Here is a 23,321-nt window from a genome sequence, read left to right as displayed (position 1 = left end):
GTGTACCCCAGATACACTACCTACATAAAAATTGTAAGGGACTGGTGTAGTCATTTCACCAGCAGGGGAACACTTACAGGTATTGCCTAGGCGAAATCTGTTGCCTTTAGGATCCTCCTTCACACCATCCAGTGGCATAAAGAAGCCTCAGGGCAAGACAGGTTTGGGCTCTTACACTCCAAGACTTTGAAACTCTACTGGTTTGCAAACAGTACACAAATTCCATAATCTGGAACCATTTGAACACTGCTGTCCTGGACCGAAGCCACTGATACCTAGCCACCCTTGACGTTCCGAGAACTACAGAAGATCTACCTTTTAATACATTAAAAGATTAGAGTTTAGAATTTCATACCTATGCAACACCTGGTAAATCTCTTTAAAGTACTTGGCACTGGCTAAATTTGTGTTAACGTTGTCCCTATTAATTACGGAACAGTCCTCACCATTCCCTAAAGGTTTTGTATACCCTTACAAAAATCCTTCATTCAAAACAGGGCTTGAGTTGGGCTAGGTCAAGCTGGGTCATTGACCCAGCACTTTTGGTGGATTGTCATCTTATTCTCCAAAATCAATTGTGTTTAAAAAAAAAAAAGCCTCCAGCCTTCCTGGTTACCCAACCGTCTTTCCCTTCCACTCCCCAAAGAGTCTACACTAGCTAGCTTTCCACAGCAGATCTTTATGGATGCAGTAACTGCTGTAGGTTGACAGGAGAGAGCTCTCCCATCGACATAATTAAACTACTCCCAATGAGCAGGGGTAGCTATATCAGTAGCACTGTCCACAATGGCGCTTCTGTTGGTATAACTTATGTTGCTCAGTGGGGCATTTTTTCACACCTGAGTAACATACGTTTACTAACGAAAGTGCTAGCGTAGCCATAGCCTTAGTGATGCCTGGGTGCCTGAAAGAGCTCAAAGATGTGAGCTTCCTCATTCATCTTAAATGGGGAGTTAACAACAATTTTAAAATGCCATTAATCATTACAATGCTCTGAAAGCATGGAGGACAGTGAACCACACGAGAAAGGTCTGTACACAACTACTCCAAATGGCACCTCACTGGTAGGTGGCATAAGGGCACGTCTCCATGAACATTTAGCTTGCAGCAAGCTGGGGTGTAAATCTACTCACTGCGCACTGTATGTGGACCCTGCTGACGCACAATAACCATTCATTCATAGAATCATAGAATCATAGAATATTAGGGTTGGAAGGGACCCCAGAAGGTCATCTAGTCCAACCCCCTGCTCAAAGCAGGACCAAGTCCCAGTTAAATCATCCTAGCCAGGGCTTTGTCAAGCCTGACCTTAAAAACCTCTAAGGAAGGAGATTCTACCACCTCCCTAGGTAACGCATTCCAGTGTTTCACCACCCTCTTAGTGAAAAAGTTTTTCCTAATATCCAATCTAAACCTCCCCCATTGCAACTTGAGACCATTACTCCTCGTTCTGTCATCTGCTACCATTGAGAACAGTCTAGAGCCATCCTCTTTGAAACCCCCTTTCAGGTAGTTGAAAGCAGCTATCAAATCCCCCCTCATTCTTCTCTTCTGCAGACTAAACAATCCCAGCTCCCTCAGCCTCTCCTCATAAGTCATGTGCTCTAGACCCCTAATCATTTTTGTTGCCCTTCGCTGTACTCTTTCCAATTTATCCACATCCTTCTTGTAGTGTGGGGCCCAAAACTGGACACAGTACTCCAGATGAGGCCTCACCAGTGTCGAATAGAGGGGAACGATCACGTCCCTCGATCTGCTCGCTATGCCCCTACTTATACATCCCAAAATGCCATTGGCCTTCTTGGCAACAAGGGCACACTGCTGACTCATATCCAGCTTCTCGTCCACTGTCACCCCTAGGTCCTTTTCCGCAGAACTGCTGCCGAGCCATTCGGTCCCTAGTCTGTAGCGGTGCATTGGATTCTTCCATCCTAAGTGCAGGACCCTGCACTTATTATTGAACCTCATTAGATTTCTTTTGGCCCAATCTTCCAATTTGTCTAGGTCCTTCTGTATCCTATCCCTCCCCTCCAGCGTATCTACCACTCCTCCCAGTTTAGTATCATCCGCAAATTTGCTGAGAGTGCAATCCACACCATCCTCCAGATCATTTATGAAGATATTGAACAAAACGGGCCCCAGGACCGACCCCTGGGGCACTCCACTTGACACCGGCTGCCAACTAGACATGGAGCCATTGATCACTAGATTGCTTTGATCTAGTCCTCATTGAAACAGGCTAGAGTACCATCCCCTCCCCACTGATCTGACCAGTGGAGACAAATAGTCAAAGAAACAAAGCCCAGAGGACATCTGAGCTCCACCCATGCGGAACTAATGTCACAGAGCCCATAGAGGCATCTAAGCCTACCCCCAAAACCACTCAAGGCAACCTCCAGAGCTGAGAAGGCCTCTTATAGGACATGTTAATTTTTCCTTGGCTGTACTGGCTACTGCTACTCCCTCTACTAGAGGCTCTCTGCAAATTTAGGGACACACTACTGTATCAGTCACACCGTTTAAGTTTCCTAAGTAACCATGATGGCTAGAAGCAAGCCAGTTTTTAAATGAAAGCTGAACTTTTGATTTCATCACGACTCTGGGAGCTGAGGTGCAAGTCTATGCCTGAATCTGGCCTGTCCAAGGGTGTATCTGAATCTCAGTGAGGGAAGCCCGGCAGAATCCATATGAACATATTCTGAACTTCTGCATGATCTGAGGAAAGAAGATTGAGCTTGAAAGTGTACCACCACTTCCCCCATCTCCTACAATTTGAAACTTGTCCAAACATAACAGATCTTATTGGGGATCCCTCTTGCAAAGCTTTAATAATATTAATAAAGGTTTCCAGGATCATGTCCTAGTATGACATGTCAATATATGCTGAAATGCTATTTACAATTCTGATGTCCACATTTTAAAAAGAATGTTGAAAAAAAAAAAAAACAGGAGATGGTGCAGAAGAGCCACAAAAATGATTGAGGTTTTTTCCAGCCTTCAGATCTCTTTATTTTTATCAAAAAGACTGAGAAATGACTTGATTACAGTGTATAAGTACCTCCACAGGGAGAAAATACTTGATACTAAAGGGTTCTTTAACCTAGCAGAGAAAGGCATAATATGAACCAGTGGCTGGAAACTGAAGCCAGACAGATAAAAAGAAATAGGGTACTATTAAAAAAAAATGAAACTGATGAATCACTAGAATCAACTGCCAAAGGAAGTGGTGAATTCTCCATCTCTTGAGACCTTCAAATCAAGACTGGATGCTTTTCTGGAAGATATGCTTTAACCAAACAAAATTACTGGGCTCAATATAAAAGAAACAGAGGGAAATTTAATGCTCTGTGATACACAGGAGATCATCTTAGATTATCTAATGGTCCCTTCTGGACTTAAACTATGAATGGAACAAAGGAGGAAGACTGGAGGGAGGCTATCACTCCAAGCAGGATTAAGTTTAATTTATTGTTGCAAACAGAAGTCTATAGATATTTATTACTGAATAGTGTTAGAATTGTACACCTACCTTAACTTGCGATTTCCACTGTTAATTTATTTCCCGCTTTTTTTAAATCAACATGTTGAATTCAACTGTTTTGAGCAGCACTTCTCAACCTTAGCAGTTTGCTAACAAAGGCTTTTGTCTGAGATTATATCATCATTTATACAACTCCTTTTGTCAGCCCAAAGCATGTCCACCCTGAAACTGCAGCAGCCTCTGGGATAGAGGGCAGCAGCCAAACGATGCACACCAGTTGCTGCACGACCATAGAGTGAAGGGAAAAATTTATATGACAACACCAGAGAAAGCCCCTGCTCATACAAAATGTATCATGGGCATTTTAACATCCACACACAGCCAAAGATCCTATTAAGGTCTGCTCTTAAAATTCTATGTAGTAAACTGCATGGAACGCAGTCTATCTCCAAGAGAACGGTTTGAGCCAAACCTGCCTCAATTTCAACTAGTGGCTCCAAGAGACTAAATATTTCAAACCTGCTCCAGGAGCAAGAAACCTTTTTTGCCAGACATTGGGATAGTCAAGTATCTGGACATCGGCTGGGCTGGAGGAATTTGCGGGATTAAGCAATTCACTGTGAAAATTAAATTTGCTGTGCATACACACACAGTGCATCATTCCCTCCTGGCATATTTAATGAGCTTAGCAAAAAACCCTCTACTCTTCATGCTCAACAGGTAATTTTTAAAATATGCATTCAATCAAATTAACACCAGGTTGTTTTTTTTGGACTAAGGTCATGCGCTGTACCTCATTAATATTATTGCCAAGCCAAATTGCAACATTCAATCAGCCACTTCAGCAAGAGGGCTGTTCAAAAACCATCACAAGAGACCAAACATGGAAAATTTTAGCCAAAAGGATGATTGTTGCACAAAGTTATAAGCATCTGAAAATGGGCATTATAATGGAAAGTGTTTTACAACCTCACCCTTTGATTACAGTGGTCACTGCAAGGAGTTCACAGTAATATAAATACAGATCTCTTATATTAAAGAGACCTAGCACATATAAAGACAGGCTTTAAAATAAATCTTTTACACATACAGGTTAGTAATTGCACACTACTTATATCTATACTGTTTGTGTTCTTCAACAGTGATTGCTTTGCAACAGCAAGGTCTTCAGTGAAGAGACAACTGAGTAATGATGAGCCCTTCTAAGTTATACATGATATTTCAGTGATGTCCATCTCTTCCAGGAGGGAAATGATGCGGTGGCAGCAGCTGTAAAAACTAAGGAAGACAAAGGGTTCTGCTTATTTTGAAACTGGTGGGTAGCATGTCTATTATCCAATCCTACTTTCCAAAAAGCATCTAGAGTATAATTATCCAACATGCTTCTGTGGGAAATGAAGCAATAGGCGTATTGTGGTCCACCCTGATGTTTATTGCTCAGATAGAAGCATGAGGCGAGCCAGGGTGCATGCGCGGACCAACAGTCGCAACTTTCAAATTCTCTGACTCCAGGCACATGGTGTTTATGCATAACCCTTAGTGGCATACAATAGGGAGCATCACTCAAAGCAGCAGCAAAATAGTTAGTAAATAAAAAGAGGTAACCTGTTGAAATAAGGAACACAGTAAAGTACACACAAATCCCGTTTATACAATAGCTGCTGATGGGTGTTTTTATGAGCTGTTTTCAGAGTAGCAGCCGTGTTAGTCTGTATCCGAAAAAAGAACAAGTACTCCTGTTCTTTTTATGAGCTGAGGTACTGTATCTAACAGCATTACGTAAGACTGAAAATCACTTATAACAAAGCTTCAAGTTGTCGGGCAGAAAGGTCAGAAAATATTTTTTTTCCATGATTAACATGCTTGCTGCTCTTTTTCTGGGCTACGATTGATTGATCCAAACATTGAGAAATATATTCCTAGTTTGGAAATATGCAGTAACCCAAGTTGTGCAATACTCACATATATTGTTTATGAGTAGGGAAGCAACTGTAACCTGCTGTCATGAGCTACATTTGAGATGAGTTATCAATATGATTGTTAGCCTTGTTAAGTGCTAAGATACCAGTTTTGTGTAATAGTGTATTTACTGTTCAACATTTGAGAATACTTAAAAGTCAAACATTTTTAAACAGTTGCTTGCTGAATGAATCTCAATATTAGATAACTAATTTTATAGCAGCTTCCCCATGTATAAATTAAGAGGATTGTGGGGTTTTGTTTTTGTTTTGTTTTTAAAGACTCCACTCACACTATGGAGAAAAAGTTTCTCTCTCTAAAGACATTATTAAAGGCAGTGACGTGAAAACACCTTCAGAGGGAACGTGTTAAGTTACTATTTTAGCGTTCCTGAATACAATAAAAACAACTAAGTATATTATCCAGATTTTCTGGGCAAGGCAAAACAAACAGCAAATTTTCATAAGCAAAGAAGCTTTTATTTATTCTCTATTTACACTACGATTACACAGCAACTAATACGGAGACTAGTATCCTGAACAAAGGGGTATGAAAGTTGCTTTCTCATGTTTGGGGAGTGGGGAAGGGGCAGGGTAAGGCAGGAATCTACCCTCCAATTTACTCGATCCAGAAAATCCTACATGTCATCACAGGGTCTGTTAAAAAAATATAACACCATTATTTGTGTTTGGAAATGTAAAATGTTACATTACATTTCTTCCCGTAAAGGTATTCATTTGCACTAGGCAAATAGCAATTATGCAACAAAGGAACCAAGGCTTATCTACTTTCATGGACAATATTACACGTACCTTAACTCAGCTCTGTAAAATAATCCCTCCCATTCTCCAAGTTAATACTTGATATTTTCTTTTTTCTTTTAATCATGAATCAGATAAAAATCAGAACTCAAAGCAAATTAATCCCAAGTATATCATGTAACATTGCTCAGGTGGCCAAAGGAGGATAAACACTAAGTGATTTAATGAAGATGAAACCACAATTCAAGACCATTCCAATTTGTAACACAGAATAACCTAAGTGATGTATTCAACTCTTCTTTGTAGGTGTTTGAAGAAATAGTAGAAAACAGGCAATATGTAACTCTGCAAAACTTCTGTTAAAAAAGTCATTTAAAAGGGTACAAAATATTCAACTCTAAAAATTTTAATCTTGTTAATCTTATTTGATTTTAAAAGTTATGTATTTCAGCAGGGAGTCACCACGTTATATACCTACAATGAATTTATAAAGCGCATAACTTTTTAAAATAAAATAGTTTCTAAATACCTTGATTGCCAACAGTTTGATGAAATCTCAATTTCAAATTGCAAGATAGGTCTAGCTCTTTTCAAAGAGTGGAGGTTTTGGTACACAAGTAAATCACTCAGCATAGCAAAGCACTTCTCTGAATCGGTATCATGATTCTAGTTTGAGACAGCTTTAATGAAGTGACAAGCACCTTGATTTAAGAGTAGCAATATGATTTTAAACACTAACAGTAAAATTAAGAACTGCTTAAACCACCAAGAATCTTAAAGGAAAATAAAAGCTTTACAAATACCTCTTAAGATGCTGTTCCAATTCCAAGAACAAGACTTTCATAGCTATTCCATCACAGTTTTGTTCTTGGAGAAATGTCACTTTCATTGATACGACTATTTAGTATGAATTATTTCTCACAGAATGAAGCACTGATGAAGCACCTTTCAGTCCTTAGCATCAGTAAGATTAGCATTAGCATTCCACTATTAAATTGCGAGCCCTGAACTCAACAGCACTTTCAAGAATTAAAAAGGCTTGCTGTTAAAGATTTCCTTGCTTCTATTCAAAATTTACTGTGTTTAACAGTGGTTGGTCATGATCAACAGAGACAAGACAGAAACGATGACATCACAGAGCTTGAGATCACATGATGTGCTGTTACATAAAGCATCAAGAGAGATTAACAACTTGAGAAGTGAAATCCTAATCATCATAAACAGCCACAGGCGGTATATCTTCTTTCAACAGTGCACACTTCTCCAGTTCTGAAAGTAAGTCACCCTGTGCTCTCCGTTTTTTGGAGTAGTGTATGCTAATTGTTACATGTTCTCATTCTGATTAAAGAAAATCCGCTGTGTCTCATACTAAATTCTCTCATACTAAATTCTAGTAGTTAAACAATAGCAGTAATTAAGCACATGGACAAGTGCCAGGACTGGATTAGGTAGAAAACTTCAGTAAGCAGAAAGTACATGGGGAAAACAGAGTCTATGTCATGGTGATGACTAGTGACTACAACCTGGAAGTATTTCAGAGTAGCAGCCGTGTTAGTCTGTATTCGCAAAAGGAAAAGGAGTACTTGTGACACCTTAGAGACTAACAAATTTATTAGAGCATAAGCTTTCGTGAGCTACAGCTCACTTCATCGGATGCATTTGGTGGAAAAAGCAGAGGAGAGATTTATATACACACACACACACACACACACACACACACACACACAGAGAGAACATAAACCCATTGTTTCATCATACACACTGTAAGGAGAGTGATCACTTAAGATAAGCCATCACCAGCGGGGGGGGGGGGGGGGGGGGAGGAGGAGGAAAACCTTTCATGGTGACAAGCAAGGTAGGCTAATTCCAGCAGTTAACAAGAATATCAGAGGAACAGTGGGGGGGTGGGGTGGCAGGGAGAAATACCCTGGGGAAATAGTTTTACTTTGTGTAATGACTCATCCATTCCCAGTCTCTATTCAAGCCTAAGTTAATTGTATCCAGTTTGCAAATTAATTCCAATTCAGCAGTCTCTCGTTGGAGTCTGTTTTTGAAGCTTTTTTGTTGAAGTATAGCCACTCTTAGGTCTGTGATCGAGTGACCAGAGAGATTGAAGTGTTCTCTGACTGGTTTTTGAATGTTATAATTCTTGACGTCTGATTTGTGTCCATTCATTCTTTTACGTAGAGACTGTCCAGTTTGGCCAATGTACATGGCAGAGGGGCATTGCTGGCACATGATGGCATATATCACATTGGTAGATGCGCAGGTGAACGAGCCTCTGATAGTGTGGCTGATGTGATTAGGCCCTATGATGGTATCCCCTGAATAGATATGTGGACAGAGTTGGCAACGGGCTTTGTTGCAAGGATAGGTTCCTGGGTTAGTGGTTCTGATGCGTGGTGTGTGGTTGCTGGTGAGTATTTGCTTCAGATTGGGGGGCTGTCTGTAAGCAAGGACTGGTCTGTCTCCCAAGATCTGTGAGAGTGATGGGTCGTCCTTCAGGATAGGTTGTAGATCCTTGATGATGCGTTGGAGAGGTTTTAGTTGGGGGCTGAAGGTGATGGCTAGTGGCCTTCTGTTGTTTTCTTTGTTGGGCCTGTCTTGTAGTAGGTGACTTCTGGGTACCCTTCTGGCTCTGTCAATCTGTTTCTTCACTTCAGCAGGTGGGTACTGTAGTTGTAGGAATGCATGATAGAGATCTTGTAGGTGTTTGTCTCTGTCTGAGGGGTTGGAGCAAATGCGATTATATCGTAGCGCTTGGCTGTAGACAATGGATCGAGTGGTATGATCTGGATGAAAGCTAGAGGCATGTAGGTAGGAATAGCGGTCAGTAGGTTTCCGATATAGGGTGGTGTTTATGTGACCATCGCTTATTAGCACCGTAGTGTCCAGGAAGTGGATCTCTTGTGTGGACTGGTCCAGGCTGAGGTTGATGGTGGGATGGAAATTGTTGAAATCATGGTGGAATTCCTCAAGAGCTTCTTTTCCATGGGTCCAGATGATGAAGATGTCATCAATGTAGCGCAAATAGAGTAGGGGCATTAGGGGACGAGAGCTGAGGAAGCGTTGTTCTAAGTCAGCCATAAAAATGTTGGCATACTGTGGGGCCATGCGGGTACCCATCGCAGTGCCGCTGATTTGAAGGTATACATTGTCACCAAATGTGAAATAGTTATGGGTCAGGACAAAGTCAAAATTCAGCCACCAGGTTAGCCGTGACAGTATCGGGGATACTGTTCCTGACGGCTTGTAGTCCATCTTTGTGTGGAATGTTGGTGTAGAGGGCCACTCTCTCTGGTCACTCGATCACAGACCTAAGAGTGGCTATACTTCAACAAAAAAGCTTCAAAAACGGACTCCAACGTGAGACTGCTGAATTGGAATTAATTTGCAAACTGGATACAATTAACTTAGGCTTGAATAGAGACTGGGACTGGATGAGTCATTACACAAAGTAAAACTATTTCCCCAGGGTATTTCTCCCTCCCACCCCACCCCCACCGTTCCTCAGATATTCTTGTTAACTGCTGGAATTAGCCTACCTTGCTTGTCACCATGAAAGGTTTTCCTCCTTCCCCCCCCCTGCTGCTGGTGATGGCTTATCTTAAGTGATCACTCTCCTTACAGTGTGTATGATAAACCCATTGTTTCATGTTCTGTGTGTGTGTGTGTGTGTGTGTGTGTGTGTGTGTGTGTGTGTGTGTGTGTAAATCTCTCCTCTGCTTTTTCCACCAAATGCATCCGATGAAGTGAGCTGTAGCTCACGAAAGCTTATGCTCTAATAAATTTGTTAACCTGGAAGTAGGCTCTCAACAGTGTTCCTGCACTTACTAGAATAAAGTAAATCTCCATGATGACAGTGACACTCTTCCTACCAAACCATTCACGTAACACACGTGACAATTGAAATTTCAAGCTGAAATTCTACATTCTTCCTAACACAAATGCATTTCTCTCTAGTATTTCTAATACACTTATAGTACCAAGGTATTGTTTCTAATAAACTGAAAAATCCAAGCTCACAAGCATCAGGGATCCTAGCTTTCCCATGATAAAAAACCCCAAAATTCTCTCAAACAAAAATTCATGATTTGCTGATTAAAATGAAACACCAACCTATAGTTTCTCTAGCCACAATATATATAGGTATCAGCTGAACACGTTTTATTGATATACAGCAGAACTCTGTTTATCCAAGCTTCTATTATCCGGCTCTCGTATTAATCGAACCACCAGCTGTCCAGGGCTGACAGCGATTGGGGCTCAGGCAATCAGGCAAAGCCCCCCCGCCAGCCACCTTAAAATAAGGGATAGAAAGCTCTTTGCCAGTTCTCCTGATTATCCCAATTTTTGATTATTCAGTCTGTCCCTGGTCCCAATTAGATTGACTAAACATGTTACTGCTGTAAATTTAAAGCGCATTCAAAAAAAAAAACAAACAAGAGGGGGAGGTTGTATGCATTGCGTAAATGACGGACACTTTCAGTAAACTTTAATTAATAGTTAATTTTTTCCCCCACAAAACAAAAACTAAAGATTCTCTGTAAAAATGTAAATTCTGCTTTTTTCTGTGGCAAACAGATTTCTAGGATCCCTGATCATCATCCTGCAATGGTTTGACACATCGAATACATTTTGTGATACTTTATATGGTCATGCATAATGCTTCTAGTAAAGAAGTTTACAGTACTACAACTTGTTACAGAAAACTGAATGAATGATGTCACATGTAACTCATTTATGCTCTATGCATGAGCTCAAGAATCAGCTGTTTGTCTGGGAAGTCCAGGACAAGAAACTAAAAGTGGTGCAGGACAGCAAACTTACAGGGCAATTTTCAGAGTAGTAGCCATGTTAGTTTGTATTCGCAAAAAGAAAAGGAGGACTTGTGGCACCTTAGAGACTAACCAATTTCTTTGAGCATAAGCTTTCGTGAGCTACAGCTCACTTCATCGGATGCATTCAGTGGAAAATACAGTGGGGAGGTTTATATACACAGAGAACATGAAACAATGGGTGTTACCATACACACTGTAACCAGAGTGATCACTTAAGTGTAACAGAGCGATCACTCTGGTTACAGTGTGTATGGTAACACCCATTGTTTCATGTTCTCCGTGTATATAAACCTCCCCACTGTATTTTCCACTGAATGCATCCGATGAAGTGAGCTGTAGCTCACGAAAGCTTATGCTCAAAGAAATTTGTTCGTCTGTAAAGTGCCACAAGTCCTCCTTTTCTTTTTACAGGGTAATGTAATAATCATTTGCTCTTTCAGAATAGGTTCCACGGAAGAATCACAAAGCACTTTACGAATGATAAGGAATTCACCTTAACACCGCTTTCAAGTAACTATTATTCCTCTTTTTACAAATGAAATTGAGCCCAAATTCACACAGCGTATCAGTAACAGACTTGAGAACAAAATGTAAATTTCTTGAATCAGAATATTGTGCTTTAACTACTAGACAATATATTTATACATTTCCTTCATACACGGTTTCCCTATATGGATACATTTGATTAGGCCCCACAAACAGGTAACCTCAAAAAAGGGCACAGTATATTTATTATTTGTAAAAAGAAAAGGAGTACTTGTGGCACCTTAGAGACTAACAAATTTAGCTTATGCTCAAAGAAATTTGTTAGTCTCTAAGGTGCCACAAGTACTCCTTTTCTTTTTGCGAATACAGACTAACACGGCTGCTATTCTGAAACCTGTTTATTATTTGTATTACTGTTGGGTCATCCAAGACTGGCTGTGTGGTTGCTCAGGTGACAAGAGTCTGGCCCATTTTGAAGAATCCACACCAGTTTAAAGGAACTACTGTTTGACGGCAAATCTAGCATAACAAAAGAAATTGGGCTTATTTTTTTTTGCAGGGGGGCAGGTAACGGAATGGACCTGAGCAACACATCTTGAACAACAGGTGGACTCCGAGTTCACAATCTAGCAGCATGCAGTACTGCTCTACTGAAGATTCTATACTTGTCCTTTCCATGGGACTCCCCTAAACACTTTAAACAGCTGTTGTGGAGATCGCTAATGGGCATCGGCCTGTCGCACATACCCCGCTCCGAGGCCAAGTCCCAGCCGGGACTCTTAATGGTCTAAGTACCTATAAGCTAAATGCAAAGGAGACAGAACAATGAATTGCAAGAATCACTAACGCTCTTGCAATGCAAGACAAAGCACTCTGATCAACTGTCACAGGCAGTAAGAAGGAACTGAGAGGGCATAGGGCGGACGGTGCTTAATATACCGATGCACGAGTGCGGTAATCAAGGGGCACCACAGCTGGCCCGATGGATACCGCGAAGGCAAAAATCTGACAACTGTGCACTTGGGCGCGCACACACCTAGAATGGTATCGACATGAGCAAGCACTTGAAGAACACCCCATTACCAAAACAGAGAGGTTACCAGACCACTCAAGCTAGACAGCTCGAAGGTACTCAAGAACCCAGAGGTGGTGTAGAACATTTCAAATAGATCTTGTACAGGTTGACAAGCCTCATTTGTAAGCAGCAGAGTGCAGTGTGCCATTTAAAGCATACATATATGGATTGTTAAAGCAAGTCAGGTTTTGTGGGAAATTTTCCACTGGTGTAGAGTGAGGACTTCTGCCTCAGTGCAGTAGTGGACTGGCTATAGGCTGGAGACTGCTGGATGGAGTCATGACCCGAGGACCCATTACAGCAGAACTACTCAGGCAGCCAGTGAATTAATTGTACTCTGTTGAGAGGGCCTCCCTGAGACAGGAAGCAGTGAGCTAAAGGAAAGGGGGCCAACAATAATTAAGCTGGGAGAGTTCTGCCCAGTATTACCAGACTACTCAGAAGTTCAAGAGAAAAAGGTTATTTATGGGAGGGGATTTTCCTCTAAAGGAGCCTGAGGTTCACTTTAAGGCCTATAACTTCAACCAGGCTAAAGATGCTGAAAACTGACTCCAGAAAATTCAGTTCGGAAGTAGAGGATGGCCCAATGGCAGGTTTACACGTCCCTTCCTAGTCAGATTTTTGGGGAATAGTTCCTAAATGATTTTTCCCTGGAAATTCTTTAAGACTCCACTTGTTTTACAATTCCAGAGCAGTTATATGAATTACCAGATTGACCCACAGAACAATGGTAGAATTATTAACCTATAAATATTTACATTTAATAATTGGGCCACTCCATTTAACAGTTTGAAATGTGTACATGGTGGGCATGAGATTCGTCAGTACGTTAACATGCACATGCGCTTCAGAGCTTCCGTGCGTGCCTGTTTGTTTATTGTGTGCATCTTCTAGACCACTGGTGGGCAACCTGCGGCCCACGGGCATCATATGGCCCCATTAGCACAGGGCCCCATTAGCACTGCCATTTCCCGCAGCTCCCATTGGCCGGGAACGGTGAACCAGGGCCACTGGGAGTTGCGGACAGTCAACGTAAACAAACGTTCTCATGGCCCACCAGCAGATTACCCTGACAGGCCACGTGCCACAGGTTGCCCACCACTGTTCTAGACTTCTGTCATAGCCCTATTTCAATGGGCGTCTTTGCATATACACAGATTAATGTATTATCGTAATATATATCTCGTGCAATGTATTGTGTTTTCATAATAAAACAAGTTTTTTTATATATTTTAATGATACAAAAGTAGAATCAGACTTTAAAGTCAGAAGGGACCATTATGATCGTCTAGTCTGACCTCCTGCACAACGCAGCCACAGAATCTCCTGTAACAAAAAACTCTAACCTTTGTTTGAGCTACTGAAGTCCTCAAATCGTGGTTTAAAGACTTCGAGGTGCAGAGAATCCTCCAGCAAGTGACCCATGCCCCACGCTGCAGAGGAAGGCAAAAAACCTCCAGGGCCTCTTCCAATCTGCCCTGGAGGAAAATTCCTTCCCAACCCCAAATATGGCGATCAGCTAAACCCTGAGCATATGGGCAAGATTCACCAGCCAGATACTACAGAAATTTCTTTCCTGGGTAACTCAGATCCCACCCCATCTAACATTCCATCACAGGCCATTGGACATATCTACTGCTAATAGTTGAAGATCAATTAATTGCCAAAATTAGGCTATCCCATCATATCACCCCTTCCATAAACTTATCAAGCTTAGTCTTGAAGCCAGATGCATCTTTTGCCCCCACTGCTTCCCTTGGAAGGCTGTTCCAAAACTTCACTCCTCTGATGGTTAGAAACCTTCATCTAATTTCAAGTCTAAACTTCCTGATGGCCAGTTTATATCCATTTGTTCTTGTGTCCACACTGGTACTGAGCTTAAATAATTCTTCTCCTTCTGTGGTATTTATCCCTCTGATATATTTATAGATAGCAATCATATCTCCCCTCAGCCTTCTTTTGGTGAAGCTAAACATGCCAAGCTCTTTGAGTCTCCTTTCATAAAACAGGTTTTCCATTCCTTGGATCACCCTAGTAGCCCTTCTCTGTACCTGTTCCAGTTTGATTTCATCTTTCTTAAACATGGGAGACCAGAACTGCACACAATATTCCAGATGAGATCTCACCAGTGCCTTATAACATGGTACTAACACCTCCTTATCTCTACTGGAAATACCTCTCTGATGCATCTCAAGACTGCATTAGCTTTTTTTCACAGCTTTTATCACATTGGCGGCTCAGTCATCCTGTAATCAACCAATACTCCGAGGTCCTTCTCCTCCTCTGTTACTTCCAAGTGATGCGTCCCCAGTTTAACAAAAATTCTTGTCATTAATTTCTAAATGCACAACCTTGCACTTCTCACTATTAAATTTCATCCTATTACTATTACTCCAGTTTACAAGGTCATTCAGATATTCCTGTATGATATCCTGGTCCTTCTCTGTATTGGCAATATCTCTCAGCTTCATGTCATCCGCAAACTTTATTAGTACATTCCCACTTTTTGTGCCAAGGGTCAATAATAAAAAGATTAAATAAGATTGGTTCCAAAACCGATCCCTGAGGAACTCCACTAGTAACCTCCTTCCAACCTGACAGTTCACCTTTCAGTGTGACCCGCTGCAGTCTCCCCTTTAACCAGTTCCTCATCCACCTTTCAATTTTCATATTGATCCCTATCTTTTCCAATTTAGCTAATAATTCCCCATGTGGAACCATATCAAATGCCTTACTGAAATCAAGGTAAATTAGATCCACTGCGTTTCCTTTGTCTAAAAAAATCTGTTACTTTCTCAAAGAAGGAGATCAGGTTGGTTTGACATGATCTACCTATTGTAAAACCATGTTGTATTTTGTCCCAATTACCATTGGCCTCAATGTCCTTAACTACTTTCTCCTTCAAAATTTTTTCCAAGACCTTGCATACTAGATGTCAAACTAACAGGCCTGTAGTTACCCGGATCACTTTTTTTCCCTTTCTTAAAAATAGGAACTATATTAGCAATTCTGCAGTCATATGGTACAACCCGAGTTTACAGATTCATTAAAAATTTTTGCTAATGGGCTTGCAATTTTATGTGCTAGTTCCTTTAATATTCTTGGATGAAGATTATCTGTGCCCCCCCGATTTAGTCCCATTAAGCTGTTCAAATTTGGTTTGTACCTCGGATGTGGTAATATCTACCTCCATATCCTCCTTCCCATATGTGGTCCTACCATTATCCCTAAGCTCCTCATTAAAGACTGAGGCAAAGTATTTGTTTAGATATTGGGCCACGCCTAGATTATCCTTGACCTCCACTCCATCCTCAGTGTTTAGTGGTCCCACTTTTTCTCTCTATTTTCTTCTTTATTTATATGGCTATAGAACCTTTTACTATTGGTTTTAATTCCCTTTGCAAGGTCCAACTCTACACTTTGGCCTCTCTCACTTTATTCCTACATGTTCTGACCTCAATAAGGTAGCTTTCCTTGCTAATCCCTCCCATCTTCCATTCCTTAGGAAGTAGGGCAAAAATCTGAAATTTTTTTTTTAAAACCTGGGAATTTTTCAGTAAAAATCAGTTTAAACTGAAAACAAGGGGGCTTAACCTATCACTTAAATCAGCTTCTGTACCAGATAACTGGAGCATATCTAATGCAAGGTCAGTTTTTTAAAAAAAGACTACTCTAGAGGCGATCCTAGCAGTTACAGGCCAGTAAACCTAAGTTCAGTACTGGGCAAATTAGATGCAACTATAGTAAACAGAATTATCAGATACATAGAGGAACACAATCTGTTGGGGAGAATCATCATAGCTTTTATAAAGGAAAATCATGCATCAATCTGGAAAACCGGGCAAACAGTGAAGTGGCAAAGTTTGCAGACACTACAAAATTAGTCAAGATAGTTGAGTCCATAGCAGATTGCGAAAAGTTGCTAAGGGATCTCACAAAACTTGGTGACTGAGCAAGAAAATAGCAGATGAAATTCAGTATTGATAAATGCAAAGTAATGCATATTGGAAAATGTAATCCCAACTATACATACAAAATGATGTGGGTCTAAATCAGCTGTTACCACTCAAGAAATATCTTAGAGTCCTTATGGGTAATTCCTTGAAAACATCCATTCAGTGCACAGTGGCAGTCAAAGCTAAGAGAATGTTAGGAACCATAAGGAAAGTGATAGACAAGACAGTCAATATCATGCCACTATATAAATCCATGGTATGTCTACGTTTTGAATACTGCATGCAGTTCTGGTTGCTCTATCTCAAAAAATAGATTAGAACTGCAAAAGGTACACAAAAGGGCAACAAAAATGATTAAGGGTATGGAACAGTTTCTGTAGGAAGAGAAATTAAAAAGATTGGGACTGTTCAGCTTGGAAAAGAGATAAGGGGGGGCCCTATGATAGAGGTCTATAAAATCTTGACTGATGTGGAGAAAGAATATGGAACTTTTATTTATCCCTTCACATAACACAAGAACCCGGGGCACTCAATGAAATTAATAGGCAGAAGGCTTAAAAACAAACAAAAGGAAGTACTTCTTCATGCAACACACAGTCACTATGTGGAACTCCTTGCCAAGGGATGTTGAAAAAGTATAACTGGGTTAAAAAAAAATTAGATAAGTTCATGGAGGCTAGGTCCATCAATGACTATGTCAAGATTGTCAGGGATGCAACCCCATGCTCTGGGTATCCCTAAGCCTCTGACTGCCAGCTGTTGGAGCTGGGTGACAGGGGATGGATTACTTACTTGATGGTATCTATCCTTTGATCAGACTGTGGCCACAGTCCACACCTGGGGAATAAGGGCCAACGGCAGCTTCACATGTCAAGTCTGCCTTCCTTCCCTCTATCCCACCTTTATATCTTTCTTTTCCTTTGTTTCAGAGTAGCAGCCGTGTTAGTCTGTATCCGCAAAAAGAAAAGGAGTACTTGTGGCACCTTAGAGACTAACCAATTTATTTGAGCATAAGCTTTTGTGAGCTACAGCTTATGCTCAAATAAATTTGTTGGTCTCTAAGGTGCCACAAGTACTCCTTTTCTTTTCCTTTGTGTTCTACTTGCCATGTATTCTACTTCTTCCTCTATTTCCCCTCTCCTTTCTGCTCCCACTTCTCCAACACTGTATTACTCTTTCCTAAATCACCCCATCAACCTTCTCATATTTCTGTCAAATCCTCTATATGTGGAGGATACCTGAAACCACTGGACACAAATAAACATGAGAGGGAGTGGGAGGGGGGAGAGAGACAGTGACCAGGGACAATGCCTATGTGAGAACCCAACCTTCTGCTACCAAGCTGCTGGACAAAGGAGTGTGCCGAGATTCCTGTCAGGGTACAATCCCTGAATCGATCTTAAGGGCTTCATTTTGTGCATCAGTCTCCAGCAAGTAGGTGTCTGAGCTATATGAAGCCGCTTCCCTCCACCACATCCTCTATGGCTGCTGGAAGAGAGGAAATTTTTCTGCTACTTAATTTTTACCTTACACATTCCAGGCTGCAATAAGGATCCAAAGGGTAAGAGCAGAGACAAGGGTTGTCTTTGCTACTCTACCCCTCCCCTCAGTGTTCTGTTATAATGGGGGTGTACTCTACTAGTGAGCTAGAGGGGGCACTAGCTACTAGGCCAGCCTATAGCTTTTCCAGAGGGTTGGTGAGAGAATTCTTTGGGCAACAACACTTCACAAGCTTCCTACTTGCCTGGGTGAATACATTTTACAAGCCTTGGATAAAACTTGCCTATTTGACATCTATAAAGTTTCAGAGTAGCAGCCGTGTTAGTCTGTATTCGCAAAAAGAAAAGGAGTACTTGTGGCACCTTAGAGACTAACAAATTTGTTAGTATCTATAAAGTTGGCAGCCTTTTTATTGTGTCTCTTTAAATGCTTTCCATCTCTTTGGATAAAGCACATTGCTTATAATTGAAACAGACATATCAAGCTAGTAATGTAGGCATTGCTGACACTGCTATCCTGGGCCTCCAGAGTTAACACTCCATTGAGATAAATGGGGTGCTCACACACAGACCTATTATCTCATTTTGTCTGACAGGCAGCATTTCACTAGCTCAAAAACAGCTCTCTTCACAGTCAGAAGGGCTAGAATGGTTATATAAATGAAAACTTAAATTTTGCAGCAGACACTGAAGGCTTTAGAGAGGCCCTACATCTGTGCTAAAAACATGCAACTTCTGATCTTGCAATTTCAATCCTTGTAATTCTCACTGCTGCTGCTAACAAGAGCCATGACAGTCAGCTTGGCAATGAACTTAACAGATGTGTTTAGGGAGATTTATTGCACGTATTTCATGGAATGCCCATTACACCACACCCCCTCTCCATACTGTACAGCACTGGGCACACTGTTCAGGCTCAAACAAACAGCCATGCCTCCCCCCCATGTGTGCGTGAACACAAACAATATTACTGATTAGTCTTCCTCCATCCCCACTTCCAATCACCTCAAACATTTCACCAGCTAATTCTAAGCTGGTCTTGAGCAATGCATTCTCTACATGTTGTCAGTGTACAATCTGTGTTAGTAAATCTAATCCATTACTTTCTAATTACTGGAATTGTTCTGTGCTCCAATGGAGTCTTTTATTTACCTTATATGTCAACTTCATAAAACTAAAGAGAGTAAAACTTGTGAAGGGTTCATTAGTTACCATGTTGAGACTGACTTCTATTTTAAACACCCGTAACTGGTTACAGTAGGGCTGCTCTGAGAATAGGATATGGAATTTTTCTTCTGAACATTCCCATAAATTTCCCAATTTGAGTTGCAATGTGTTCAACTAATTAGAAGTATTGCTCAGTGCTGGGGTTCTCTACACTCAGTATGTGAAGGTCAACAATTTATAGGTAACAAACTAAGAAGAAATCTTAAATCAGCCGGGTTAACTAAGTGATGGAACATTTTTTACTGCTTTGAAAAACAGCCTCTAGCTACTACTGAAAATGCCTCAAATACAAGGATCTTCTTTCCTCTGTCAGATTCAAGAATTCATCACCAAGCTGTGTTTCTCCTCTTTTGTCCTGAACCATTCTGGCTGTTTATATAAAGTGACAGATTGCACACAGATGAATTACCATTGTGGGTACACAAGGATGTCAGATTTAGGCAAGTCAGCCTTGAACAATACAAAAACAAGATTTAGTACATGGTAGTGTCAGGTTATCTAATGTTTTTAATTTATTTTCCTCAGTGGATGTCACATCTCAAGAATAGATATGGTGGATCAAGATGTTACACCCATTGTACACGACAGTTTTGCTTTTTGCCAAAATTGTCATTCAACTAGGGAAGTTCACTGTTTGCGTCAATCTCAGTGAAATTAACAGTTCAAGCATGAATTCCTGAGTGTGATACACATCAATGAGTTAGCTGGAGTACCCATGTGTAGTAAACACATTTAGATAACAATCACTATCAGGTTTCACTTTCATGTACTACAGACAAATATGGCTTTTTGAGAAATTCAGACATCATACTGAAAAGCATAAAGTGGAAGGCAAGCTAATTTTCATTCTAAAGAAATAAGATTAAAGCTTTCTAATAAAACATTGTTAATTTGTTGCTTCACATCAAAACTGATGAATTTAAAATTCTATTGCAAATATCAGCACTTTAAGAGACAGAAAACATTAAAACAAACCACTTGAGCCCTTTTGGTGGTTCTTAACTGTATAAAAATAATCCTTAATATTTAGCCTTAAACATCTCATTAACAAGAGATGATTTGGGACTGATATCCACCAATAAACCACAATCATTTAGAATCCCAAAAGCACGTTTTGCAATTATGCACTGACACAGGTGTCCAAACACTATTTCTTCAAAAAGTCTAGCAAGCTTAAATCATCACTTATTCTCTCAGGAAATACAATACATTGAACATTTAATCCATGCTATGTCTCAACATTTTAGTATTCCTTGATATTTTAATTTTATTGCAAAGTGAAATCTGCAAGATGTACTTTAACAGAATGTTTTGGAATTCTGATATTCAGATACTGCAAGGTTTTTTTTAAAGAAATGCAGTACACTACATGAAAAAGGATCTGGCTTCATAAGACATTCATTTTAACTAAGCAGTGAAGTGATCCCTGCTCAGAGGACTGAAGCAAGCAAACTAAGGGAGCAAGGAAGAAAAAGTAAGACAGAAAAACCAAGATGAATCCTGCCCGTAACTGCTTTATAGATCATAACCAGGATACTATATTGAAAACCAGCATAGAGATGCCAAAGCAGGGAGCATGTCTGAAATACCTGTTTCATTCTCAGTGCTAGCACTTTTTTTTGTGCGAGTTTAAAACTAAAACAAAAACAAAAACAACCCACTTGAACTTCTGCTACCCCCACATTTTCAATCAATATTCTTGATTCTTCAGTTACAGAAGAGATGTGTTTCAATCCAGCATTAGAACCAACAAAACAAAAAAGAGATATTACTTAGTCTCCCTTGTGTCCCCTAGGCATGCACCTCTGTTCATTTCCTTCCCTTCTCCACCTCTCATCTCCAAAAATGTGGATAGCCAAATCTAAAAGGTAAGAAAACTTTCAGCTAAATAAACATTAAAAATGTACATACATTCTATTTAATTTTAAATTTCTTTCTTGGCTGCTGTTGGTACAGATGTTTGCAAAATGCGAGATGTATCTCACTTATAAATCCTGTTGAAGCTTAAAAGTCCATAATGCAAAACCATCCTGAACTTGGTCAGAACTCTGGATGGTTCATTCGGAATGAACTGGATGCTGTCCATTAACTTTATGGCTAAACCACCAAATAATGAATTATAATAATCAAGCCTCACCATTAAAAAAATACATGCATGAGAATTTCTAGGTCAGATCTGAAACAGTCCCTACACCTTACAATTTTGCAAAAACACATTTGTAACCAACTGTAATCAAGATAAAATTACCACAAAGTAAATCCCATTGAGGGACCACAGTTGGAGTTTTGTGGATGCTTTAAATTCTACCAATATAATTAGCAGAACCTGTACCACAACATTCATGAATGCAAGACAAGACAGACAGGAATCTCTAAAATTACGAACAAAATCTATTCAGCTGTTTGAGGTACAATAGCATAAAAAAAATTCACTCCCCTCCAAACTCTGCCTCCTCCAAACTCCAAAAAAAAAAAAAAAAAAAAAATTAAGGAAAATGAATCACAAAAGAAATTAAGATAAATTCCAAACCCTGACCGACTATCACCCATTTAAAACATTCCTAGATTTAAAAAAACCTGTGGGACTATGTTTAAGATTCTAACAAACCAACCTTAACTCTGCCCACCTTCCACCTATAGATAAGACTTCTTTATCCTACCTGCCCTGTCCTAAAAGAAAATTATCTTACTTGGTCATAGCACCTGTGAAATCTAGACCAATGGAAATAGATAACCTGGACTAGCACAGCACAGCACCAGAGTTAGGCATTTTTCCTACAAGGGGTTGTCAATTTATCTTTCATGAGGTCAGCAGGATTTGAGCCAATTTGAGCATATGTAGTTAGATCAGAAGGAACAAGATGTGTGTTTTTATTTTTCTCACCATATTCACAGTGCGATCTGAGCTCTGTTTATGGGGTTATGACCAGTTGCCCCCAATTTAGAGGGTTAGTACCAGTGTATGAGACGGACCCATGTTGTCACATGCTGACTAAAGCCAGCAGTGTCAGACTAGGCTGCATTATGACAAGATTTAGAAATGTCTCCATTTTGGAGGAGGTAGCTACACCACAATTACACAAGAAGTAGTTACAGTTCTTACTCAGGAAAATTCCTTTGACATTAGCCCTCAGCCCAAGCCTTGCGAGCACGAGTCAGCTGGCATGAGACAGCTGGGGGTGTCTAAACATAGTGTAGATATACTCTTAAGAGTACAGACATATTTAATCCCCCTCAATGGAGAGGTTTAAAAATTTGTAAATATTCGTGAAAAGTTACCCTTTTTCAAAAATAAATTAAATGGTAATTTTTTTAAAAATTAAAAAACAAAAACACTGTTTGACTTCCTCCTTTGCTCAGCATCAGATTCAGGAGCGAGACCCATGCATGGAACTAGGATTGTACTGGCCTCAAGGTGATCGCCTAGCAAGGGTTAAAGGTAAGTCAGTGGAGCTAAATTGAACCTGCAAGAGATGTAGTCCAAGGTGTCCATGCTGATAGAGCTAACACTCAAGAGCCATTCACCACAAGATATTTGCTCATTAGTAGGATCACGTATACTGGATGAAGCAGCTCTTTCAATGAGTTTGTTCCTTCCTCTAAGAGAAGTTCCAAAGGGTAACATGATAGGAAACTGCTCATCTTTCCCAAAGCTCCTCTTAGTTATGGGATCTTATAGAAACATATACATCTATGACACGGCTAAAGCACCTACTCCCCATGCTATCCAAGTCATCAGTGTTACCCTTCCTGTTCGTGTTAAATGAAACCACTTTGAAAGATTTGTGATGTTTAAGACTACAATGTCACCAGTATAGGAGGATATTCAGCTACATGCTTCCTTTTTCCTTCAGATTTTACAGTTTCAATGTTCTTACCAGTATTTGACAGATATAGCCATCGGGATAAAGGTGACCTGCCTGCAATTTCTGCTCACATTGTTACTCAAACTCAGAAGAGACAAAATTTGAATGCTATCTGTAATTTCAGTATATCAAATTCAGACAAGCAAACCTCTTTTTCCATCTCTTTAAAA

General features: G+C 40.2%; 1 protein-coding gene across 15 annotated transcripts in view; it reads right to left on the bottom strand.

Annotated features, from left to right (window-relative positions):
• The window catches only part of TSC22D1 (TSC22 domain family member 1), a 140,952-nt gene that overhangs the window by 15,446 nt on the left and 102,185 nt on the right, over positions 1-23,321 (bottom strand). The window contains exons 1-2 of one of the 15 annotated variants that reach the window (XM_043500889.1): positions 7,005-7,296; positions 6,731-6,881 (exon numbers count right to left, since the gene is read on the bottom strand). The exons of 10 other annotated variants lie outside the window; for them this stretch is intronic. In XM_043500889.1, coding sequence (XP_043356824.1) covers positions 6,731-6,834 — 104 coding nt within the window. In that variant the 5' untranslated portion in view covers positions 6,835-6,881; positions 7,005-7,296. Of the gene's footprint in view, positions 1-6,062; positions 6,097-6,730; positions 6,882-7,004; positions 7,297-21,103; positions 21,147-23,321 lie in introns of those variants that run through there. 4 more of the 15 variants (XM_043500911.1, XR_006276633.1, XM_038400467.2 and 1 more) reach the window with 4 other exon arrangements.

Source organism: Dermochelys coriacea, chromosome 1, assembly GCF_009764565.3.
Source record: "Dermochelys coriacea isolate rDerCor1 chromosome 1, rDerCor1.pri.v4, whole genome shotgun sequence".
Lineage (NCBI taxonomy): Eukaryota > Metazoa > Chordata > Testudines > Dermochelyidae > Dermochelys > Dermochelys coriacea.
This window is presented reverse-complemented; position numbering and strand designations above follow the sequence as displayed.